The sequence below is a fragment of the Macaca mulatta genome, chromosome 7 (genome assembly GCF_049350105.2).
Source record: "Macaca mulatta isolate MMU2019108-1 chromosome 7, T2T-MMU8v2.0, whole genome shotgun sequence".
Lineage (NCBI taxonomy): Eukaryota > Metazoa > Chordata > Mammalia > Primates > Cercopithecidae > Macaca > Macaca mulatta.
In genome coordinates this window covers 8693206-8719347 of record NC_133412.1, presented here as the reverse complement: position 1 = coordinate 8719347, position 26142 = coordinate 8693206, and the positions used below count along the sequence as shown (strand labels likewise).

The window sequence follows — 26142 nt, the reverse complement described above, 5'->3', positions numbered from 1 at the left end:
ATTTTAAAAACAGTAACTTACCATATGTAAATTATAGCTTAATAAAGATGAAACAAAATAAAATCCACCTAGATGGATTCAATCCACAAAGATGTTTACTAGAACACTATAGCAATAAGCTAAGTATCAACAGGGGTGGTAGTTAAATAAGTAGAGTATCCACAATAGAATATTTATGCTCATTAAACCCATTTTCTTCCCCCAATGTGGGTGACATGCTATTTACCTGGGGAATAAAACCATACACAAATGGTCCCTCACGCGCGTGCGTGCACACACACAGGAATGCACGTGACACAAATGGTCCCTCACACGCGTGCGTGCACACACACAGGAACGCACGTGACACAAATGGTCCCTCACACGCGTGCGTGCACACACACAGGAATGCACGTGTGTTTCCCCACACAGGGGTGTGTGTTTACCCGCAGGGGGAAGTCTATCTGCTGCTTTCTCCCACTCTGTCTCCAGGTCCTTCTGCCCCACTTTGATCTGAGCCCTGCAGGTGAGCACTGCCCACCCATCCGTACGTGCCGGCCAAGGGGACAAATTCTGCATGCGACACCAGACGACGAGGTGGTGGGTGATGCTGGGTGATAAGGATTTGTGTGCAGGATTTTAAAACAGGATTATAAAGCTGCAGGAAACTAGAAAACAGGGGGCAAACAGACCAAACCAGCACTTTATTTTAAAAAGTTTTATTTTGGAGATTTAGAAATTTGAGATTTTTAATAACGGCAAAAGAAATTCAGTCACACCTAATGATTAACAGAACATAGTGGTGTATTATCTAAACAGAAATCGTGCTGATGTGCCATAATAAATTGTCTATTAGTAAAAAAATACACTTTAGGGCACAGCATTGTATCACAAATTACAGTAGGGATACTTTGCAAGAATTTAATCAAACTAGAGAATTCTGAGTAACTGTATCTTTTAAATGCAGCACTTAAAAATGTAACAACTCTGTGCATCCTTTTTCTTAAAAAAAAAATGACCTTGCATGTGTCATAGAAACGCTGCTTTATTGCTGCAGAGGTCAAAGTTCAAGGCTCAAGAGGTACAGGAGAGAAATACAAAGGTAGCCTTTAGAAACTTGGTTTTGTTTATATATAAAAAAGGTAAAGTTTATAAAAGTTAATTTACAAACCAAGAACAAAAGTGGTATGCACGCATTATATACAAGCATCCTTAAAACATCAAAATTTTCAAATGCATAGCCAGAAAGAACAGAAAACAACCACTGCCCCTTGTCCAAAAAAAAAGAAAAGAAAAAAGAAAAGAAAAAATCCCCAAATCACACCACTATTTTCTTCTGGGTGATAACACATTTCTGAAACCACCAGATGCACAATTTACTCAGTCTTTGTCATGATACAGTATCTCGATAATGCACAAAAGCCATAAAAACTTAGTAACATACAGCGAGAATGAGCTAAGAATTAAGAACATGAGGGTAAGGCATTCCTGCTGGTTAGTATGTTTGTGGTAATATGGTGAAGTTAGAGATCTGAAGAGGCCATGGAACCAGTCTCACATGCTTCTGTATCCTTCCCTATGAAAAATGTGTTTTCATATACAGTAAGTCATTGTCTTCACTTCACCCTCCCCCAGTTATAAATCCCCTTGCTGTACATTTCTGTTAAATCCACAACACTGGTTATATATTCCAGGTGCATTTTAAAAATGTGTGCATATTACTTCATGCATAATAAAATAAAATGTGTATGTATGCTAGGCCAGGGCCATAGTAAAGTTTGAAACAGTGTACTTTGGAAAGAACAGACCTCAAATGCACCCCCATTTACTGGCTGGTATTTTAACGGAAATCAATATGTGAAGTTAAGCAGTGACGATAAAAAAAAAACTACAAAAATCACAAAGCAAAATATCTTTGAACCTCTAGCCAATACCAACAGTCCCGTCAATCACAAACACACAGCGTGTAGCGTGTTTTCTGACCATGGTTCAGGGGCATGCTCACTAATCTTTATCAGTTCAAACAAATGCTTCATACTAACAAACTGTAGTATCAATTCTAAAAAAGGTATAATACTTGATAGAGTGGTTCCATTTAGATTAAGTTTAATCCAGTTTCACATTATTTAATCAAGTTCCTATATTTCAGAGTTAAAAGTGGTCAATAAGGACAGAAACACAGTTTGCTCCAACGAGATAATTTGGATCTCCAGGAAGACACTTGTTTTGCCAGGTTTTAGGATCACCTATGAGAGAAAAGAAGGTGATGTCATTTACAGTTGAGTAAATTGCTATCTGCAATGCTTTGCAATTATAGGGCAAATATGTATATTTAAACATAATTTTCTTCTGTTTCTTCAGCATATTGTATTTGTTATCAAAATTCACTGCTTTATTTCAATGCACACCTGCTGCCACCTAACAATTTCAAAGGTGTTTCACACTTCTATTTAAAAAAATACTTAAAACTTTCTTTCCAACTCACACCATTAAGAACAGTTTTCTTTTTTCAAACTTTCAGACTTCTCCTTTATTACATTATCAAGTGCATTGACTTTTCAAAAAACGAATACAAGTGAGTGACGGCAATCTCATGTCTGGGACAGTTCCAGTTTACCCGAGCCCACATAATTATCAGTAGCACTTTTTTTTCCCCCCTTTCAAAAGTCTGCAGGATAATTATATGGTCACCTATTTGAGCTGAGAATGAGGACACATTTCTCATACTCAACTATAGACCAACAAATGAGAAACCCAGTTCTGCAGAATCTAGTTCTTGAAGACCATCTTTCCCCTTACAAAAAACAAACAAAGAAACGAGACTGCACCAGAGCTGCTCAGCTCTGATTCCAGCTGAACAACAAAATTAATCACGCAGCTTCAGAAACTCACTGACAGGGTGTTAGTTAGATCTCAGGATTTAAGTTTTTAATAAGCTCTTGGTGATTTCTATTAAATGTGAAGAAGGCAGGGACAAGTATGTGTCTCTGTGGTATCCAAACAAGCTGAGAGTCACAGCTGTGGATTTCTGCTTCCCTTACAGCAATAGCTCTCAAACAGGAACGGCCCTGCCCCAGATGGGACATCTGGAGACAGTTTGCTTGTTACCACTGGCATCTAGGGGTAGAGGCCCAGGGAAGCTGCTAAATATCCCACAATGAACAGGAGAGCCCTTACAATAATCATTTGGCCAAAATGTCAACAGTGCCAGCTGAGAACCCTGCCTACAGTATGTTAGACATTACCTAAGCAATATCTGGAGCCAAAAGCATTTCATTTTTCCAGAAAATGCGGTACTTGTAAATATGAGGAAATATGTATTTACAAGTAATTTTTTTCTTTGGTAACATTAAAATATGCTCTTGCTATGATCTTTATACCACAAACTTTTATTTCATACTGTACCAAACTAAAACTAAATAATGCTCGTCTGATTTATCAAAGATTTGGAAGCAGGACTTTAAATCAGGTTCGCTTAAAGTGATCTACACCTAAAATAAAATTCTGATTGTTAACTGACTTAAGTCACTCAAGGAAGTGAGAAATGTGAAAATGCAATGGAAGCTTTGAAATTATGATCTTAGGAGCAAAAAGTTGTTTACAAATAGTGTATAAAAGAAGCAATTTAGAGTATTACACTGAAAAACCATGGCCAAGTATGATCACAATGGAAGATTCTTTTAAATTTCTCTGGTATACATACTTTGTAGATTAAGAAATTAAACAGGCCAGGTGCAGGGGCTCACGCCTGTAATCCCAGCACGCTGGGAGGCCGAGGCGGGTGGATCACTTGAAGTCAGGATTTCGAACCAGCCTGGCCAACATGGTGAAACCCCATCTCTACTAAAAATACAAAAATTAGCCGGGCGTGGTGGCGCACTCCTGTAATTGCAGCTACTCGGGAGGCTGAGGCAGGAGAATCGCTTGAACCTGGGAGGCAGAGCTTGCAGTGAGCCGAGATCGTGCCACTGCACTCCAGCCTGGGCGACAGAGGAAGACTCCGTCTCAAACAAAACAAAACAAAACAAACAAAAAAGAAACGAAACAACAGTAACCAAAAATATAAATAGTTATAGAAAGGAATGAACTAATTTTAATAAGATAAAAATGCCTGTTTGTGCAGGACAATAACAATTCTCCCACTGCATCCTGAAAAATTGGACAGAATCAATCATTTTGAATACCAAGAAATACTCAATTATTTGGCCAAATTATTAAATTTTTTTTTTTTTTTTTTTTTTGAGACAGAGTCTCGCTCTGTTGGCCGGGCTGGAGTGCAGTGGCATGATCTCGGCTCACTGCAACCTCCGCCTCCCTGGCTCAGGCAATTCTCTTGCCTCAGCCTCCTGAGTAGCTGGGACTACAGGCATGTGCCAACACATCTAATTTTTGTATTTTTAGTATAGATGGGGTTTCACCATGTTGGCCAGGCTGGTCTCGAACTCCTGACCTTAGGTGATCCACCCGCCTTGGCCTCCCAAAGTGCTGGGACTACAGGCGTGAGCCACCACGCCTGGCCCAAATGATCAATTTTTAAAAGGAAGCAACTCTTCTATCTTTCCATGGAATTTATTTACAATATATGCACCATAAATAAATGTGGAAATACCGGTGATGCCTACAAGGCCACAGGAACAGAGGGAGAGATTTGCTAACACACAGCATGGGTAGCATCACCAGCCCAGGTATTAATCAACGACAGTCCCCAAAGCCCCAAAGGACAGAGTGAAGACAGCATACCCGACGAGGAGTCGGATGATTTTAGAGCAAAAGACCAACCGTCAGGAGTCATGGACGCACAGTGTGGTAAGCGCAGCTCCACAGGCTTCAGGAACTTGAGGCCATGGGGACCACACATCACCAAGGGACTCAGCAGTGTTTCACCTGGAGTTGGAAAAGGGGATAGGCAGAGAGGTTGGATGTGGTCTTTCTTCTAGACCCCCAGTTTTCCTCACCCTGCTTCTAATTATATGCTTGAAAGCCTAATGCAGTTAGTTCTCTACAATCGCACTGACCACAAAAAAAATGTAACAGCAGACACATATGGAATTTTAAATTTCCCAGTAGCCACGTTAGAAAGTAAAAAGAAACAGGTGATAACAAATAGTATAGTATTATAACTCAATATAACCAAAACACTGTTATTTCAACATGTAACCAATATATGGTATCTTTGGAACTTGATGTTTATTTCACATTTCCAGCATCTTTCAATCCAAAATTGTCACACTTCAAGTGCGAGGTAGCCACGTGCAGGTAGTGGCTACTGCATTCAATCATATGGGTCTATAGTATAAAACATATTCAAATGTACTTGTTACAAATGTGACATATTTTCCATTTTTAAAATTTGCTCCATAGATGCTTAAAGGATTCATGCAGGGCCAACACAGTCAGTCCTACTGGTTTTTAAAACAGGATATCCCCAAAATCAGAGTACAGAATCAGATATCAGTATTCTGGCAAAACGTAAGAAAGTGTTAACTGATTTAGGAAAGTAAAAGCACTGCTAAAAGATGCTAAATCACGACACAGTTCGTTACAATATCCTGATAGATCCAGGAGGATTATGAAAATAACAGTTTCCTTAAGAAGCTCAGAAACATACTGTCGTCTCCTCTGAGACTCCGTGCACTCTGCCGAGCATGTACTAGTGCTGGGTTCTGGGGTGATGGTAAGACAGTACCTGTCAAGACGTTTAGGTTCTCCAATCAGGTGAAGACACAGCAAAGCCTTTCTGAGTGGGTGTTACCTAACCCATCTCCAGAGACCCAAAGGCTGACGGACTCAAAGACAAACTTGGTCAGGTCAGCCCAGGCTGCTCAGCAGGCACAAGTGAGAGACACCCCGTGGCCTGTCCTATGCCATCATTTTTTTACTTCATACCAAAAGTAAAAGCAGGCGGTGTGGCCACCACAGCCTTGCCTCAGGCCACCTCCTGCCTGCTTGCAACACCATCCCCAGGGCACCCCTCGCTACAGCACTCATCTGAAAGGACCTCCCTGATGAAAGGAACATGCTATTATTAGTGGCCCAGGGTGGAGGCAGAGAGAGGTGCTGCATTACCCCCTTAGCCAAGCACTATAAGCTTTGAAGTGCACACAGGGCAACTCTTAAGTTATCAAAACTAAGGAGAAAAATAAACACATTTACCTTTCTCTTTATCTAAAGGTGGGAGGATGCTGTTGTCTCGGCAGACCTTGAAATAGATTTCCTGCTCAACTCCTTCGGGAATGGCTCCTTGAGGGATAATTATACTGACTCCAGTTTCTATGGAACTCAGCACGCCACCATTGCTGTTAAATATGCCTCGCGCTGTGGCCACCACAGTATGACCATCTTCATCTTCATCCTCTTCCACAGCTGAAGGACTGAAAGTTCAGAAATGGCTAGTGAGTGAATTCCTAATAGTACACAGGTGCTTTGCTTTTACTACTACTGTATTACGTGCTTTCATTTTACTTTTGTTTCTCCATATAATCAAGAAGTTACTTTAACAAGGTAAGTTTCTGGCAACAGATTTTACTGACAGGGTTATCTCAGAGAGTATTATTATCATTATTACTATTCTGAGACAGAGTCTCACTCTGCTGCCCAGGCTGGAGTGCAGTGGCACGATCTTGGCTCACTGCAACCTCTGCCTCCCAGGTTCAAATGATTTTTCTGCCTCAGCCTCCCGAGTAGCTGGGGCTACAGGCATGTGCCACCACGCCTGGCTAATTTTTGTATTTTTAGTAGAGATGGGGTTTCACCATATTGGCCGGGCTGGTCTCAAACTCCTAATCTCATCATGATCCACCTGCCTCAGCCTCCCAAAGTGCTGGGATTAGAGGCATGAGCCACCGTGCCCGGCTGTTCTTCCATTCTTAGTGACACAAAACAATGGTGCATCTCACAGCTGACAGCATCTCAGACTTGATAACATCTCCCTAGGATTTTAAGTACACATGAATATGGTCCTGCCTCAGCATCCCTGAGGACCAAGTGCCCACCCTGCTGCAGAAGGCAAGGCTTCCAAGGTTCCATGAGCTGAAGACCCTTGTATGGGCACATCCCAAACATCCACAAAAAGAGAGACAGTAGATTAACTTAGTAATCACAGAACACCAAAGGCAAAGGGGATGTGGTATCAATGACGGCTTCAAAAATAGAGGCTATCAAGACTTCCTGAAGGACAGTTTTGAGCCAGGGCTTAAAGGTGAGCAGAAAGACCAACAAAACAGAATCACATGAAGGTAGCTGCAGCTTCACTCCAGCATGACCGGAGTGCCAGGGACGACATCCTACGGCACAATATCAAGGGAGCAGAGTGCAGCCTGAGCTGCATAGCAGGGGTCAACTGTGTCTGTCCCTGACCACCGGTGGATGTGCAGAGCTAGGAAGGCAGTGACCGCCATAACCATCCTTGCTCTCGGAAAGCAGCCTCAGGTGGCCATCCTGACCTTTGGTTCTCCCTGCCTATAACTGCTTCTGCTTTACGGTGGTATGAAAATGGAACTGGCTGTAGGAGGGTGAGATGAGCTAATGTGTGGCCAGAATCCATCCGGGCAATCGCCACGGAATGAAAGACAGGAAAGAGGAGCTGCAGGGAGGCTCCAGGAGGGCTTGCTCTGTCTCATTTGCTCAGCCATCTTACTAACTGCTGCTCTTTAAACAGTCAGGGCTATTCTATTTTTCTTCTTAGCATCATTGTGGAACAAATAATGAAAGAGGAACATAGATATTTAACGTTTTTAGATGTCCTCCACATGCCCCTTAACAGCAGGTCAGGAGAATACAAGAGGCCATGGCTGGTTAAGAGTATGGGTTCTCGGCTGGGTGCAGTGGCTCACACCTGTAATCCCAGCACTTTGGGAGGCTCACTTGAGCCTGGGAGTTCAAGACCAGCCTGGGCAGCATGACAAAACCCCGCCTCTACTAAAAATACAAAAACTAGCAGGGCATAGTGGTGCATACCTGTAGTCCCAGCTACTTGGAAGGCTGAGGCACGAGAATTGCTAGAACCTGGGAGGCGGAGGTTGCAGGTTGCAGAGAGTTGAGATCACGCCACTCCTGCCTGAGTGACAGAGCGAGACTCTGTCTTGATTAAAAAAAAAAAAAAAAGAGGCCAGGTGTGGTGGCTCACATCTGTAATCCTAACACTTTCGGAGGACGAGGTGGGTGGATCAGTTGAGGTCAGGAGTTCAAAACCAGCCTGACCAACATGGTGAAACCCTCTCTCTACTAAAAATACAAAAAATTTAGCTGGGCGTGGTGGTGCACGCCTGTAGTTCCAGCTACTCAGGAGGTTGAGGCAGGAGAATCGCCTGAACCCAGGAGGTGGAGGTTGCAGTGAACCAAGATCGCACCACTGCACTCCAGCCTGGGCGACAGAGGGAGACTCTGTCTTTTTTAAAAAAAAAAAAAAAAAAAAAAAAGCATGGGCTCAGAGGTTGGATGACCAGCAGCTAAATCGAGGCTCACCTCACTCGAGCTGTGTGACCCTGGGCAATCTGCTTACTGTCACTCAACCTCAGTTTTAGTAAAACAGGGATGATGACAATACCTACCAACCATACATGACTGTTAGCTTTATTATTTTACCAACATCTTGTAACTCCTGGAGGACCTTCTATGTAACAGCATTCATTGCAACAACACTCTTCAGTTTAAAGGTTGAGTTAAAAAGATCACTTCAAAGTCCCAAGTCAAATAAACTACAACAAACTCACATGAGAAAAATCACAGGGGCAATGCTTTGAGCAAAGGCAAAAGTCTTACCTCACAGGAATAGCTTTAGGCACTGTGCTGATATTATTTATTTGATATTTAGGCTTCTCTGCATGGATAGAGAAAGTTTCAACTCCACTGTCAAACTCAGAAGGCTGTGCCAAACTGTGCGATTTCACAAGAGTTTTTGGAGAAGTGGGAGTTTTTGACAAGTCAGGTTTATGTGCAGTTTCACTTGGCAGAAGATTGTGATTGAATTTAGGACTTTCAAACTTGCGTTCAAACGGTCGGGCAGAACTTGTATATGGTTTTGGTGTGAATCGATTGTATGCTGGAGTGACCGTTTTCTGAGTCTGTTCAGTTCCATTAACTGGGGCTTTATCTGGAAAACTTTTCTGGGGATAGAAAGCTGGCTGAGCAGCATCTTCTCGGTTTGGTGGTCTGAAAGTTGCTGGCTTATTCTGAGACGGAGGTGGGTCTGGTTTGGACACTAAGGAATTCTGAAAATCCAATGACACTGAATTACCTGAAAAACAAACATAAGCATTTAAAAACCTTTCTGAAAAAAGGTGTAACAGCCCTCTCCCAGCTCAACTTGTCCTGGTGCTGGAGTCGAGGCCCAAGTGTGAGTCGCACAGCCAGAGGCTGACTCCTGAGCCCCGGAGGCTAGGTGTGGTGCTGAGGGATGAGGGCAGCACTGACAGGCGGTACCATGGGTAGACCCTGCTGCCCTGGAGTCAGGGTCCAGCTGCTAAGATTCCTGGCCTCCAAAGACTGGCACTAGTCTTTGTGAAAACCAGAATGTCCAATAACCATATAATAAGGACATTCACTATTAATTAGAAAAATGTAAAACAAAACCAACCAAAAGCATTAAATACTATTTCACACACACTAGAATGGAAAAACTGAAAAGTTTGATAATGCCAAATGTTGGTTAAGAAGTGGAACCACAGGATTTTTTATGTGCCGGCAGAGGCAGTGTAATATAGTACCAACTGAACTCTGTGAAATAATTAAAGACACTACAAGACAAGAGAACTACTAATCCAAATTCCTCATGAACATGGCAATATAATTTACCACAGTATGAGAAGAAAAATCATATGGTCATCTTAATACATGCAGGAAAAACATCTGACCAACTGCTTGCAGCAAACTCTGAATATGGGGAACATCTTAAACACGACAAAGGACATCGACGAAAATCCCACCGCTAACATTCTAAGGGTAAAACATGAAGTCCTTCCTCCTTAAGATCAGGAACTAGCAAAAGAGGTCCAATTTCACCACTTATGTTTCAGAGTTCATTGGAGGTCCTGGCCAGTGCAATCAGCAAGAAAAGAAAGAAGGCCAGGTGCGGTGGCTCACGCCTGTAATCCCAGCACCTGAGAGGCCGAGGTGGGCAGATCACCTGAGGTCAGGAGTTTGCGAACAGCCTGGCCAACATGATGAAACCCTGTCTCTACAAAAAATACAAAAATTAGCTGGGCGTAGTGGTGTACGCCGTAGTCCCAGCTACTCAGGAGGCTGAGGCAGGAGAATCACCTGAACCCAAGACACAGAGGTTGCAGTGAGCTGAGACTGTGCCACTGCACTCTAGCCTGGGCGAGAGCAAGGCTGTGTCTCAAAAAAGAGAGAGAGGAAAAAAAAAAAGAAAAAAAGAAAAAGCATAAAGACTGGAAAGTAAGAATTAAAACTGTCTTCATCTGTAAACATGGTCGTGTGTGAAACAAAATCTTAGTAAGTCTCAATCCAGAACTATAACACGTCTGCTTGAAGACTCAAATCCTGGGAGGTGCCTCCTAATGGAATAAGAGAGAAGTCTGTGCTACGAGAATGCCTGTTCACGGCAGAAGAGATAAACACTTTGTGTTACACGCTGAGGGTAAAACGTTACACAGCTCTTAAGATGAATAAGCTGGAGCTGTATGTGATCTACCTGGTATGTAAATGCAAAAGTCAAGGTGCTATGGGATACATCTTCTGTGAAACACCATGGCTTTTCTATTTGGGTGTGTGAAGATGAAACATAACAATACGTTTTACAAACCATCTTTAGATATACTGGCAAACACTACTTCCACAAGATTGAGACTAGCACAAAACAGATTAAAATCTGTTTAGCTAAAAGGCTTGTCCAAAATAATGGTCTTGTAAAAACAGGAGACATACTTTTAACAAAATTCTTAGTTTTTACTGTTCCCAGCCCAAAGGTTTCAATCATGTATTTTTTAATGTAAAAACCATTTTGCCTAGAAACCACCAGAATTTTACTTCTTAAGCATTACTGTGTTATAATGTCTACTTCCGAACTTCCTACCTTCACCATGTGCTCCCTTAGAATGTATGTGGAGAGACGCGCTGGTGACAGGTTGAGATGGCTGGGCGTACTGCGAGGGCAATGGAGGAGGAGGGGGAGTGACCTGGAGGGGTTCATAGCGTTTCTCACCAAATGATCTATCTACACCATCAGCTTCAGGAGGCTTTCCCCTGTTAACAAATGAAGAAAATGCCAACACCTGAAAATGGACTCACATTTACAAAACAAGTTCTCATTTCTGCACGTATCTCTTAAGTTAACTAGAAATTTCACAATTTATTCTCGTGAGTATGGGTAGCTACTCTACCGAAATATAAAAACAGATTCAACCATTTATCGGCACAAGAAATGTCCACACACACAAATACTTTAAGAATATTAGTAAAACATCCAGAAGATGGCAACCAAAGGCAGGTGAAATTTTGGGTATATTTTAATATTTAATTGTTATTTACAAAAGATAGTAACATTGACAGATTTAAGAAAGTCTTGCAAATATTCTGAAAACATATCATGGCACAAATTTTCCTAAGACCCACTTTTTTTTTTCTTTTTTTTTTTTTTGAGCCAGGGTCTCAGTCTGTCACCCAGAGTGGAGCGCAGTGGCGTGATCTCAGTTCACCACAACCTCTGCCTCCTCCCAGGCTCAAGCGACTCTTCTGCCTCAGCCTCCCGAGTAGCTGGCATTACAGGCGCCAGCCACCATGCCTGGCTAATTTTTGTATTTTTAGTAGAGATGGGGTTTCGCCATGTTGGCCAGGCTGGTCTCAAACTCCTGACCTCAAGTGATCTGCCCGCCTCGGCTTCTTAAAGTGCTGGAATTACAGGCATGAGCCATGGCGCCCAGCCCTAGACCCACTTCTGATTTTGTATCTGGCATCTGGCATACTCAGAGCACTACAAAAACAGATGTCGTAGACTAGGGGTTGGCAAACTTCTTCACTGAAACACCAGAAAGTAAATGTTTCTGGTCTTTTGGTCCATACAGTCTTTGTCACAACTATTCAAACTATGCGGTTATAGCCTCAAAGCAGCCACACACAACGGGCATATCTGTGTTTCAGTAAAACTAAAAAAACTGGAGCTTTTACTTTAAAATTTCCCCTTGAGTTACCAGGTCCATTTTTTGGTTAAATGACTGCTGGAGCAGCAGATACTGCTTTATCTTACAAGGTTCATTTAAGTCAAATTGTGCCATGTATGCTTATTTTTTCAGATTGCCAATTGTTAATATGTAACACAAAATTCACACAAATCTTTTTAGAAGACCCATAATTGCAACATTGCCATCTAAACCTTACTGCTGAATGCCAAAGCCGCACTAGCTTTATGTGCACCCACAACAACATACGCATTTGGAATATCCCGGTCATTTTCATACATTTTCATTGAAGAAGTCTCATGATTGGCTTCTTTATCTTGTTTTCATGAATTTAGACTAAGCCCTTGATGATGACATTAAATTCTGAAAGTGCACATAATGCCAGTGACACAGTGAGGGACACCTTACGGAACAGCCTCACATTAATTGCCAGTCTTACCACTTGACGTTCCTTTTCAAGTAGTCATAGCTAGTGTAAGAGCCAAGAAATCTAGGTGATGGCAAAGCAAGCGCAACGGAAAAATGAAAGAAAATGGTCAATCTAACTAAGTAAATTTGCAGCAAATGGAACTCAAATGTCATTTAAAAATAACCAACATCCACCATTTCACCATAATTTGGTCTATAAAGGAACATATCACTAACTCTCATTTGGCCAAGGAAATTAAAGATAGATAAAACACAGTCACTTAGTTATGCCATCTGCTGGCCCACCCTTCATGTACTTTAACTGGTACTGCAGTGAAGAGCAATGTGTTTGAGCTTTGCTCCTTCTGCACCTCTGTTGCAGCTGCTAATAGTGAGCAAAGAAATTTATCAAATCAAAGAGTGGCGATCAAGGATAATCAGCAGGTTCTGAATAAGTGGGAGTGAAATGTCCTATTAAAGAAAAAAAAAAAAAGGCTGGGCAAAAGAAACACTGCAAGTGAAGACACAGGAAAAAGTAACACAACAGAAGAGCTACACCGAGCCCCTGGGAGGGGAATGGTAAATGGACAGATACAAACATGCCTGGCTTGAAACCTGGCCAGACTTCTCATGTTCCTTTCTAGCAAGACCTTCTGCATCGGCAATCGTAAGCTGGGCCCTGTGGTGGTGGAGTCTTACTGGTGAAGCTGCATGCTTGATGCTCAGTCTCTCTCTCATCTAATGATGTCTCACAAACACAAAAACAACTGAACATCAGTCTCTTACATTTAGTTCTTTAAAAGCTAAAAACCACCATCATTTATTGAGACCTGGAAGTCTCGCTGAGTGAGCTGAGTCCTGAAAGGTAGATTTGATAACAAAAAAATCCCTGGTTGTCCTGAAGAAGTTGACTCAATCTCTGGGCGGAGACATGTGAACAGCCCTGGAGGGACACTGCTCTTCTTGCACTGTCTTAGAATCCTGGAAACTTCCAATTTACTTTGGAGGTGAAATGTCTAAGCTACTGTCTCCTGACCTTTCCAGTTGTAATCCAGCTCTATGGAATTTTAAGACTGGGTTATCTGCTTGCTTGCTGGGGCATGTGTCCTGTGCTAACAAAGATTATTTTTCGTCTCTGATTCTCACCATTTCTGAGGTGTGTTTTTAAGTGAAGCATAAGCACACATCATCTGGAGGAAGAAAATTTTGCCATTCCTGTATTTTACTGAAAGAAAGCAATGCCTGAAGGCAGTCTATTTAGTGACAAACAGTAAATGGTTTTGAAATGCAGGACAGAGTCCCGTATTTTAAGCTATTTTCCAGTTGATGAAGTTGTACTTATTGGATAAGAGGATGAAAAAGCATTACAAGGGAAAGTTACAGAAACAACCTCCCTCTTAGTTATCTTCCATGACCCTTATTCTCCTTTCCAATTCTCTAACCATTAAATACCTATATAGGAAAATGCAGCACAATTATAAAGAGTTTCAATTTCACACTACAAAGGAAAAAAAAGTATACTGGTATCCATCCCAAATTATACTTTTCTCACTCACAGCAGCAGGGAGTAAAATCAAACTGAGTTCCGAGTAAATTCACAAAGACAGATGTCATCTACTTCACAATATATCCCTGTGAAAACAATGACCAGGTAATACAGGTTCCTTCCAGAGCTGTGTTAATGAAAAGGAGGGTGGTGGATGCACCTAGTACACCATGCCCTGTTTTGAGCTTCATTCACTCAACAATTATTAAGCCCCCGCTGTATGCAAGGCAATGTTCTACACCCTGAAGTTATACATCACAAATAAGCTAAGTCTTCTTTCTAGAAAAACAAAGCAAACATGCATTTCAATTGATTCCCTGGCAAAACAACTTACTTTTTAGATCTAAATATAATCCTTTTTTTTTTTTGAGACGGAGTCTCACTGTGTTGCCCAGGCTGGAGTGCAGAGGCACGATCTCGGCTCCCTGCAAGCTCCGCCTCCCGGGTTCATGCCATTCTCCTGCTTCAGCCTCCCGAGTAGCTGGGACTACCTACAGGCGCCCACCACCACGCCCAGCTAATTTTTGTATTTTTAGTTGTATTTTTGTTTCACCATATTAGCCAGGATGGTCTCAATCTCCTGACCTCATGATCCGCCCGTCTTGGCCTCCCAAAGTGCTGGCATTACAGGCGTGAGCCACTGTGCCTGGCCATATAATCTTTTAAGGTTGTATTCTATTTACCAAGTATGTAAAATGATAAATAAGAGATATCTTTAAACTACATCCATGAGCCTTCTTCTGACAGGAATGAAAGTGTTTAACGGTGTTTAATAAAAATAATAACTAAAGGGTACACCCAAAGGTGAGCTCCTAAGGCTCAGTGCCTAGCTCACTTTAGGCTAGATACCATTTAGATGCTACTGTGATAACTGTAAATGAACTCCTGTAACACTGTAAATGTAAACGAATTCCTAATGACAAATCCACATCTGTTTTTGTTCTTGTGGGTTTTTTTCTGTTGAGGTATGAACCCAGCTGTGCGCCTGTGTGGGTTTACATTGTGCCTAGCTCACTTCAGTCTAGACATCATCTAGATGCCACAACCCCTTTCTAGTGTTGTGCTAAGGGGTGGTTCACAACACTAGTGCAAGACACGATTTGCATTTAATATAACCCCCATTGCAGCACTCTCAGTTTGCATTTGTATTCTCATAAACTGCTTTCTTCTGTAAACATAAAGCCTTAAATATAGGACAGTGAAAAAAAATGTTTTAAGTCTTCACTTCGAATGATGTCTTAGAAAAAGCAGTGGTAATTAAAATTAGGTGTTTTTTTTTTTTTTTTTTTTGAGACGGAGTCTCGCTCTGTCGCCCAGGCTGGAGTGCAGTGGCCGGATCTCAGCTCACTGCAAGCTCCGCCTCCTGGGTTTACGCCATTCTCCTGCCTCAGCCTCTCGAGTAGCTGGGACTACAGGTGCCCGCCACCTCGCCCGGCTAGTTTTTTGTATTTTTTTTTAGTAGAGACGGGGTTTCACCGTGTTAGCCAGGATGGTCTCGATCTCCTGACCTCGTGATCCGCCCGTCTCGGCCTCCCAAAGTGCTGGGATTACAGGCTTGAGCCACCGCGCCCGGCCAAAATTAGGTTTTAATGTTAGTGGTTTTAAAGTACGTTCTAAAACAATTTCACACAATAGTAAATGACAAGTAATTAATTTCCCAAGATAATCCCAAGCCCACGCAACTAATTAAGGAAAAATCTAGGTGCTTTTAGTCTAGACACAATACTATGTGAGATGAATTCTAATACGTCAATCTGGCTAGGTACTTCTATGAAGGGATTTTTCAGGTTTTATGTCCCCAGTCAGTTGAGGGGAGATGGTCTTGGGAGGGCCTGGCCTAATCAGTGGAGCCCTCTGAATGAGAATTTAGGCCTTCCGTGATCTCACACTCTGCAGTAGCTCAAAATCTTCCCTTCCTGACCAACTGCCCTCTGAAATACGACTTGCTTAGCCAGCCCCTGTAACTGTGTACATGAATTTCTTTTGACAAATCCACACCTGTTTTTGTTCTTGTGGGTTTTGTTCTGTTGAGGTATGAAGACTGTGTGGGCTTAGACCCAACTATCAGTACCAAATGCTCTTATCAGTCAGGGTTCAACCAGAGACACAGAACCAGCAGGAGACACAAACCCACGCAGGCACAAGAAAGGAGAACAAACTAACACAAAACCCGGGGATGAGCAAACAGAGGGGAGCAGCAAGAACAGGGAAAAGATGACTGGGAGTCAAGAAACTTGGGTTCAGTCCCAGCTCTGCCCTGTCATTTTCCTTCACCTGTAAAACTGGATCAGAAATCTTACAAAAACAAAAAACCTCTTCGGTATTTCCCTCAAACAGGATCCTCCTCACATCTGTTTTTATATTTAAAAAATAAAAACAGAAAAGAAAAAGAACCAGCATGAGGTCATTCTGTGTGTGTACAGAAGACTGATGATTACCTAGCAATGAGGGTCCTTGTAGCTGACACTGTCTTCCGTCAAAGCCCTGTGATGTTAGCATCTTTGTGAATGCAAAAACTGTGTACATCTAACAGCAGACTTTAAAAGCAAAACACACATCCCAGAACTAAAAAACCATGTACAATGCTGAAGCACTAGAGCCTACAGAAATCATATATTACATTTAAACTATTTTTCTTCAAAATATATTGAACTGCACGAGATTAATATGCTGCATCCTGTTTTTTAAAAGCCAGGTGAAAGAGCTTACTTTGAAGAATAACTAGAAAAATTTGATTGATTCTGAGAATGAGCTGGCTTTGCAGGCTCGGAGAGATGGCTGGCAGCAATGTGTGCAGGAGGCTTATTCTCAAAACTTCTTCGGTCAAAGTATGAGAGCTGTTTTCGATAATATTCTTCATCTTCTTCAGGGTCATAATGATTTGACCGAACGATATCTTCAGGTGGCTTCAGTTGAGGCTTTTGAGGTTCTGGGATCCTAACAGATAATGAATGACAAATGGAACACCTTTTTAGATATTAATGTTATGAAGGAAGTAGAGTACGTAAGTCTTACCTTGACCAAAAGGTCAATAATTACTAACTGCTGTGATTACTGAGGATCTGAGCAGTCCAACAGTTAGAATAGATATTTCAAATCCCATGTCCTCACAGAGTATACTCAAAAGGCAGCCCCCTTCTGGCTCATGAGTCCTTTAACACAATTTAATAAGCTAAATGATTATATGATTAGGGGACAGCAGTTTAGAAGTAGTTACTCAGAAAGACAAAGGGGAATGCAACCAAGACAGTGAGCATCTTGAGAAGTACATATATGAAGGTCAAGAACAGTAAATGATAGACTTTAAGAACTTTCACAGGGATTTTTAAGAACTCAGTCCAGGATCTCAATGATTCTCATACGAACGAATAACTCTATATGGTCTAAAGTTCTAGAAGGCATAGAAAGCAGATGAGGAAGAAAGCAAGTCACTAAGGAAATGCATATTAGACAGCTCTCTTCTTTACGATAAGTGCAAACATATATTCAGGCAAAAAAAAAAAAAATCAGAAGAACTATTCAAATCTAATCTGTCACTTATTGGCAGTGCAATGAGGCCATGGGAAAAAGCTCAGGCTGAGGAGCAGCGGGCCAGGTTTCTCTTCCAGCTCTAAGAAGTCTTGTAAGCTATTTAACCCCTCTCAGCCTCAGTCTCTCTCTCTGCGATGCAGAACACCACTGTCACCTCATTCTGCTGATGTGTTTAGCACAAGGGCAAGCACCTGATGCATGCTCACTGAATGATTTAGTTATCTTAACCAATCTGAGTCTGTTTCCTCACCACTGGAAACTAAGAGGTCACATGTTGAAAAGCACTTTTAAAACTAAAAAACATAATACAAATGTCAGAGCTTAAAAATGTTTATTTAATCATCTGCTTGGAGACTATCCTTCCGAAAGTTTGCTAAAGGTATAAAGATTTGTCAGAAAAGGCATAATAAAGTTCTACTTTTTTTTTTTTTCTTAGAATCACTGTGTAGGAGAGCTGATAGTTTTTATTTAAGGACAAACTCCTCCTATTCACACCTCTCCTCTACTAACACAGTAAAAGGTTTTCTCATTGACTAAGAGGGATAAATTCCTGGTCAGTTCTATGCCACAAAGAGCACAAAGTGCACTCACCTGTATAGAGTTTTGTCATGTTCACTGAATTGATTCTGAGAAGTGGGTTTGGGACCAATGATGGGAGCACCTGAAGGTTTAGATGCTACTTCTGGAGGCTGTTTAGGAGAAAAAAAAAAAAGACAAATATGCCTAAGGAACAGATAATTACAGAATAGATATCATGTAATGGGGGAGGGGAGAGCTAAGAAGCCTTTTAAACCATGTGCCTATGCATCCAAGGCAGGAAAGACATATTTACCTTAAAAGTGGCAGTGTCATTTACATCCTTCTTGGTCTCTAAGGATGCAGATCTTTTGTTTTCAAACATCTTAACTCTGGTGAGTACAGACTGTGGCTTCATTGCTGGATCTTCCTCTTCTTCGGTTTGAGTTGGGGGTGGAGGCAGTGGTTTGGTATTTGAAGGCAGAGCTTCTGGCTTATGCTGAGATGAAGGTATCAGCGGAGGGACAGCTGCAGCACCATGGAGAGGCTCAAAATGACCTGCTCTAGAGGTAAATCCTTGGGGTGGGACTTGCTCGTAACTGCGTGAATATTGCTCAAAATACTGCTTGGGCTCTGCGGGCTTGGGCCCTGCTGAAGGGTAGGGCTGGGTTTCCGGCCTGTGTCTACCATGCGTGTCATACCCAGGAGCTGGCTGCTCTTCGTGCCGCAGGGCAGACGCTCTAGGTGCCTGTTCGTAACGTGGTCTGCTGTCATAGGACAGAGGGGCTGGCTCTTCAAAACGTGGAAAGTACCCGCGTTCTGAAGACTCTTCGGGATGCTGTCTGGAGTCAAGGTCTCGAGAGTGCTGATTATCAAAAGGTGGCCGAGATGGGTAGGGCTGTTTGTCATCATAATATGACCACTGTTCTTCATACATGGGGACGCGATCTTCGTATCGCAGACGATGTTCATAGTTTCGAGAAAACTGGTCCGTATAGCTTGAGGACTCGTATCTGTACGTGGGCTGCTCAAGGTCTCTGCTGGCTTGTTTCTCTACGTATGGGAGTTGGGGTTCATAGGTCAGATTAGGCTCTTTGTCTGGCCTGTGCCCTGGGTGACCAACGGCTGGCTGTTTCAAAACATGGTTTTGTCTCATCATTTCCTCGGGATATGGATCCTTTCTGTACACCTGTATAAAAAATTCACATTTAAGGACAAAGTCTTGTTTTTAATTTTAGTCTATTTTATTAGACTATGATTAAATATTAAACTATGATTTAATATGTGAAAATGGTACGTTTTACCATTTATTATCAGGATAGACAAGATTAGTGGAAAATGCTGGTTTAAGTGAAAGCTCAAAATTTATAATGCAGGTAGGGGCTTTTATGTTTCAGCATGTACTAAACAGTGAGTTAAGATAAATATTAAATTTAGTAGAAAATTAATGCACCAAACTGTTGATTACACTTCATTTTGACACTGAAAAATCCTAAAGAAAATTTATGGGCATCATAATCTGTGTTAACATAAATATGTTTATGATGGGTTTCAATTACGTATTAAGGAATTCTGGAAGATACTGAAAGCCAAAAATAAAAATAATAAACAATAAGCACAAATCTCAATTAAAAGGCCTGTTTTCAAATAATCAGTATACCAATGGAAGCCATGCAAACTACAAAACTGAAATGATTTGTATTGATTTGAAAGCATTACAGTGTACAAGCCCGCAGTAAAAAAGCAAAAGAAACACTTAAAGGGCAAAGCAAAAATGATCATGTGCCAGATTGATGGAGAGCAACAAATGAGTGCAACACCGCAGCACAGGTACCTTTGTTGGATCTACATGCGACGACAATGATGGTTCTTGATCTCTTAGCATTATGTGAGCTGCCTCAGTACTTGGTGTTCTTAAAGAATCAGCTTGTGGTGAGTAAGTGGTGGAAGGAGCTGGGGTGGGCTCCTCCAGTCTGACATTAGTTAAATTTACATTATGATTAACAGCAGAGGTTGATGATGCTGGGTTTGTTTCAGGCGAAAGGTAAGGGACTGGAGATGAAGCTTCTGCTTTCTGTGAAGTGTTTAAAATATTTTAAATATAGTGTTTCTGTTTACTGCTAACTTCCCACTTCAATTTATAGTGATTGGTAGACATACATTTTAAGTGTGCTGAATAATAAAACTATGACCTCATGTCCTAAACTTTCCAGAAAAAAAAAAAAATCCAGTACATTGCTGTGTTAAGACAAACACACAAAATTTAGAATTAAGTCCTTGGTACTCTCAAATTGAAATTGAAGATTAATTCTTAATCTGGAGAAAGGACAACATATATATTTTTAACTCAATCACCACATTCTAAAATTTAATAATGCACCTCTATCTACAAAACGTTGAATGTTTGCTGCTTACCTGTTGAGAGGCTGGCTTAAATCCAGGGGAGTCTATTCTATGAATTGGTTGTGGCTGCGCTTGTGGTGAGTAAGGAGGATATGTTTGGTTTTCATGATGCATTCCAGAGGAGTCCTCTCTTACAGGCTCAGAGGACCGTGTAATGGCAGACTCCGGTGGAGTCCCAACCTCATCATTAAGAGTTTCATCTAGTTCTTGATCAGTGTAGGCCCCGCCTTCTGTGTCTGTGTCTTCATAGTCAGAAGTGTGTCTACTGTCCGTGCTATACATTGAGTATTCACTACCTGGAGCTGACAGGTAGGACAGACGATCATCATGCAAATCAAGGTCATCACTTGTAGCACCATCCGCCTGGGTCAAATAAAAGTAAATTACAAATTTTATTCAGTAGTTCTTTAAGAGATGGCCTTTATCGTATAAGGGAGATTGAAAAGGATATCTTTCTCTGGAGAAGTCACATCTACTTCTTGAAACTTCTGGTAAGGAAAAGTCAAGAAGATTGCACAAGCACACATACAGACACACAGAGCACCCCTTGAGATCTGAAGGGCATGGATGAAGGAAACAGTGGCTGGTAAGCCAGGACAAAGTCAGACTCCAGGGCCCAGCCCTGGAAGACGACGAAGAAACCCTGACACTGCTCAGATTTATAAAACCTACTGACTAGCTCTTCAGCCCTTTTAAGCAAGGAGAAGAGGGAGAATTACCAAACTAAGCTCACAGAAACAAGGACACACTGACAGAACAGCACATGGGAGAATACCTATGAAACAAACCCAACAGTTCAAAAGTTGAACAAGAGCTAATATATTTATGTTTAGGAAACAACTGATATGGTTTGCATTCGTGTTCCCACCCAAATCTCATGTTGAATTGTAATCCCCAGTGTTGAGGGAAGGGCCTGGTGGGAGGTGACTGGATCATGGGGGTGGTTTCTAATGGTTTAGCATCATCTCCCTCACACTGTCTTGTGGTAGAATTCTCCCAAGATGTTTTTTTAAGTGGGCAGCACCTCCCCCACTCTCTTCCTCCTGCTCCAGTCATGTAAGATGTGCTTCCTTCCCCTTCCACCATGACTGCAAGTTGCCTGAGGCCTCCCCAGAAGCAGGAGCCTGTACAGCCCGCAGAACTGTGAGCCAATTAAACCTTTTCTTTATAAATGACCCAGTCTCAGGTGGTTCTTTATCGCAGTGTGAGAATGGACTAATACAGTAAATTGGTACCAGAGAAGTAGGACATTGCCAAGAAGATATCTGAAAATGTGGAAGCAGCTTTGGAACTGGGTAATGGGCAAAGGCTGAGACAGTTTGGAGGGCTCAAAAGAAGACAGAAAAATGAGGGAAAGTTTGGAATTTCCTAGAGACTTGTAGAAATGTTTTGACCAAAATGCTGATAGTGATATGGACAATAAAGTTCAGGCTGTAGAAGTCTCAGAGAAGAACTTCTTACTGGGAACCGGAGTAAAGGTCATTAATTTTTGCTATGCTTTAGCAAAGAGACTGGTGGCACTGTGCCCCTGCTCTAGTGATCTGTGGAACTTTGAACTTGAGACAGATGATTTAGGGTATCTGGTGGAAGAAATTTCTAAACAGCAAAGCATTCAAGAAGCGACCTGGCTGCTTCTAACAGCATGTGTTCATATATGTGCACAAAGAGATTATCTGAAACTAGAACTCATATTTAAAAGGGAAGCAGAACATAAAAGTTTGGAAAATTTGTAGCCTGGCCATGTGGTAAAAAATAAAAACCAATTTTCTGGGGAGGAATTCAAGCTGGCTGCAGAAATTTGCTAAGTAAGGAGGGACAGAATGTTAACAGCCAAGACAATGGAGGAAAATGTCTCCAGGGCATTTCAGAGACCTTTGTGGCAGCCCCTCCCATCTCAAGCCCCCTCCATCTCAAGCCCGGAGGCCTAGAAGGGAAAAATGGTTTTGTGAGCCAGGCCCGGCCCTGCTGCTCTGTGCAGCCTCAGCACATGGTGCTCTGCATTATGGCTGCTCTAGCTCCAGACATGGTCAAAAGGGGCCAAGTTACAGCTAAGGCTGTTGCTTCAGAGGGTGCAAGCCCTAAGCCTTGGCAGCTTCCACATGGTGCTAAGTCTGTGGATGTAAGAGGCAGACCGTAGAGGCTTGGGAGCCTCTGCCTAGATTTCAGAGATGTATGGAAATGCCTGGATGTCCAGGCAGAAGTCTGCTGCAGGAGCAGAGCCCTCATGGAGAACCTCTAGGGCACTGTGGAAGGAAAACGTGGGGTTGGAGCCCCCACACAGAGTCCCCACTGGGGCACTGCCTAGTGGAGCTGTGAGAAGAGGGCCATTGTCCTCCATACCCTGAAAGGTAGGTCTGCCAACAGCATGCACCATGCACCTGGAAAAGCCACAGGCACTCAATGCCAGTCCATGAAAGCAGCTACAGGGGCTGTGCCCTGCGTGGCTTCAAAGGCCTTGGAGGCCCACCCCTTGCATCAGTGTAGCCTGGGTGTGAGCTGAGGAGTCAAAGGAGATTATTTTGGAGCTTTAAGATTTGATGACTAATCTACTTACTTTTGGAATTGCATGGGGACTGGAGGCCCTTCATTTTGGCAGATTTCTCCCTTTTCAAAAGGGAGTATTTACCCAATGCTTAAATCCCCTTTGTCTCTTGGAAGTAACTAACTTGTTTTTGATTTTACAGGCTCCTAGGTAGAAGGGAGTAGCCTTGTCTCAGATGAGACTTTCAACTTTTGAGTTAATGCTGAAATGAGTTAAGACTTTGGGGCACTGTTGGGAAGGCACCATTCTATTTTGCAAAGTGAGGAGGACATGAAATTTGGGAGGGACCAGCGACAGAATGATATGGTTTGGATTTGTGTCCCCAGCCCAATCTCATGTTGAATTATAATTCCCAGTGTTGGAGTGGGGCCTGGTAGGGGATGATTGGATCATGAGGGCAGTTTCTAATGGTTTAGCACCATCCCCCTAGTGCTATCTTGTGATAAGAGTTCTCCCAAGATCTGTCTGTTTAAAAGTGTGCAGCACTCCCCGCTTCTCTCTCTTCCTCCCGCTCCAACCATGTAATTAAGATATGCTTGTTTCCCCTTCACTGTCTGCCATAAGTTTCCTGAGGCCTCCCCATAAGCAGAAGCCTGTACAGCCCACAGAATTGTGAGCCAATTAAATCTCTTTTCTTTATAAATTACCCAGTCTCAGGTAGTTCTTTACAGCAGTTCAAGAGTAGACTAAAACAACCTGTTAAACATTTGGCCCTTAAAGCTGTTATGAAACACAATGGAAATCATCACCTACGTGGTGGTTGCCACATTAAGAAGAAATTCTTTATTATTTTTCATAGAAGCAGTATCCAACGGATGGAGAGGGAAAAATACAGTAATGCTTTTCTTTTGTAAGTAATTAAGAACTCAGTTTCTAATAGTTTATGTTGATTGTCTTCTGAGTAGATCAGAAAGAAAGTGAGAAGTATTTGAGGGAAAGGAAGCTACAGAGTTGCAATCAACAGGTTATCACTGGACACTAATGTGACACTAGTACCTGGATTAAAAAGAACACTCCCTGAAGACCCTGCCTAGACAATGTGCTCAGTCATGACAGGTGAAGGATCTGGAATCCAGAAATCAGAAAGTATTTCTTCCACTTCAGTATGGACTGAAGGACAAACATAAGACTCTTGTCCTCCAGGAAGATGTATTGCTATTACCTAGCAGGTGTGGTGTGGCTCTGCACATCTGCTGTGCCAGAAGCATGGTCATGGGAGTCAAGCTGCCTGAATGGAGCTTTCCATGCAGTCCCCAAGCTTGGCTTGTTAAGACTCTGACCTTGAGCACGACCTTCCTGATAAGAAAGACTAGGGTGTGTCAGGTCTCCCCATGCTCCGGTTTTCGAGAGAGTATCTGCCAGCCTGGGCTGGGGAGAGTGGGAATCCAGGGATCTATCCTGTTAGAGCACAATCTCTCTGAACAAGTCTCAATGGCTTCTAAACTCGGTAACAACTGTTGCAGAAGAAAAGTCTTCTTGCTATCTACTCTAATCTTTAACTTGCCAGGGTTCTGAATACTATAATCCAGTAGCCACTCAAGGAAATATTGAAAGTCTGGGCAAAAAGAACTTAGAACTAATCAATCCACTTAGTTTTTGCACCTGGTTTGAAATGCATATGTGAGCAAGAACGATGAGTTGCTTTGAACTTGGAAATATGTTAAGAAAGCCTCAGGATGACTTTTCCTGGTTTAGCAGGGAACATATAAGACTGTGTTAGATCTTGTAAAAAGGAACTCTTTCTAGCAATTAGGTCAAAATAGTTGGTTCAGGAAAGTCAATGTGAAATGAAGTGGTTTTAGTTTAAGAATCTATTCTATGAAATATACTTGAAAAGAAGGGGACAGGAAGATAAGCTTTAAGTTATAACAATGTTTTCTGCCTTACAAAATGCATCAGTTTAGCCTGATAATAACCTGTTTTTCCTCACATGAAAAGCTATAAAATTGGACCTTTATTTTAAAACCAAGCAAAGAAAGCAGATAAGAATATCACTAAAAGAAATTATAAAAAATTAAGATTTGTGGAATTTAAAAAAGCCTCTCAGGTAGTAGACATGTATACTTTGTGCATTTTGGGAAAACATTTATAGACTAGTTTCATTTTAAGAATTCACTAGTGCAAGCTATTAACATTGGACCTGACAAAGGATGTTAATAGAATTGTGTTGCTATAGAAGATCAGTATGAAGATGACTACCAATCCTCAAGTGCTGCAAAAGTAGAAATTAGTAATAGCATGTTCCTGTCAAGTGGTGTGGTTTGTTTCCACCTTCATTTTCCTATCAAGTTACAGATGACGTTATTCAGAGTGGTCTTAGGCTCTTATATACATGGTCCATCCCCCAGACTGGTTCACAAAGAGAAAAACCATAGTTCTGACACCTTACTATAGGTGAGAACAATAGACACTGCCTCTCAGTGTTAATAGCTCTCCTTGCAGAGGCTGTGTATGTCTGGGTAGGGACACGGGGGGTCCTAAGCATGCAGCATGCACTCTCAGAGCCATCTGTAGCCACAGCCAGGCAGAGGAAGAGAGGGATCATGCGGGGGCAAAACACAACAAAAACCAAACCAACAATAAGTACAAAAAACAAAATAAAAACCAGAGATATTCTCAATCTTCCCTAATAACCAAAACTTATTGCACTGATCTGAAAAAGGTAAAAGACATTAAAAAAAAAAAAAAAAAAAGCTTCCTTCAATGATGTACTAGGAGGAAATGATTAACTCTCCAGACAAAATAAATAGACCTTCCCATCAAAGATTGCTATAAAACCAGAAAGACTGACAATAGAAAGTAGTTATTTTAAAGCTGGCCATTTGGACATATAGAAAATAAAATTCAAAGCCAAGAAAGATCTAGTACTTTGTTCAATATCTCCCAGTATGTTGTAAGAATGTTAATAGGTGTTGAGTGAAAAATAAATGTGAGGAAATGCATGTAGTGGGCTTTTTAACTTTAAGATGTCTCAGAGCCTTTCAATGCCAGTGGGTACCAGGATACTCCTGAAGGGGTCTAGGGTTTATTTCCCACCTGCTGCTTGCCTTCACAGTGCCTTCTCTCTCAGAGCAAGTCCTGAA

At 41.9% G+C, this 26142-nt stretch overlaps 1 protein-coding gene across 13 annotated transcripts in view; it reads right to left on the bottom strand.

Moving 5' to 3' along the window:
* Positions 1–682: 682 nt before the first annotated feature.
* Positions 683–26142, bottom strand: part of TJP1 (tight junction protein 1) — a 272656-nt gene continuing 247196 nt past the window's right edge. For 3 of the 13 annotated variants that reach the window (XM_015141746.3, XM_077939032.1, XM_077939035.1), the window contains 10 exons: positions 20530–20880; positions 19949–20188; positions 18431–19303; positions 18190–18287; positions 16777–17004; positions 11012–11181; positions 8740–9214; positions 6133–6350; positions 4720–4863; positions 683–2225 (listed from right to left, as the gene is read on the bottom strand). In XM_015141746.3, coding sequence (XP_014997232.2) covers positions 2131–2225; positions 4720–4863; positions 6133–6350; positions 8740–9214; positions 11012–11181; positions 16777–17004; positions 18190–18287; positions 18431–19303; positions 19949–20188; positions 20530–20880 — 2892 coding nt within the window. In that variant the 3' untranslated portion in view covers positions 683–2130. The remainder of the gene's footprint in view (positions 2226–4719; positions 4864–6132; positions 6351–8739; positions 9215–11011; positions 11182–16776; positions 17005–18189; positions 18288–18430; positions 19304–19948; positions 20189–20529; positions 20881–26142) is intronic. The other 10 variants (XM_028850676.2, XM_077939036.1, XM_015141748.3 and 7 more) reach the window with 5 other exon arrangements.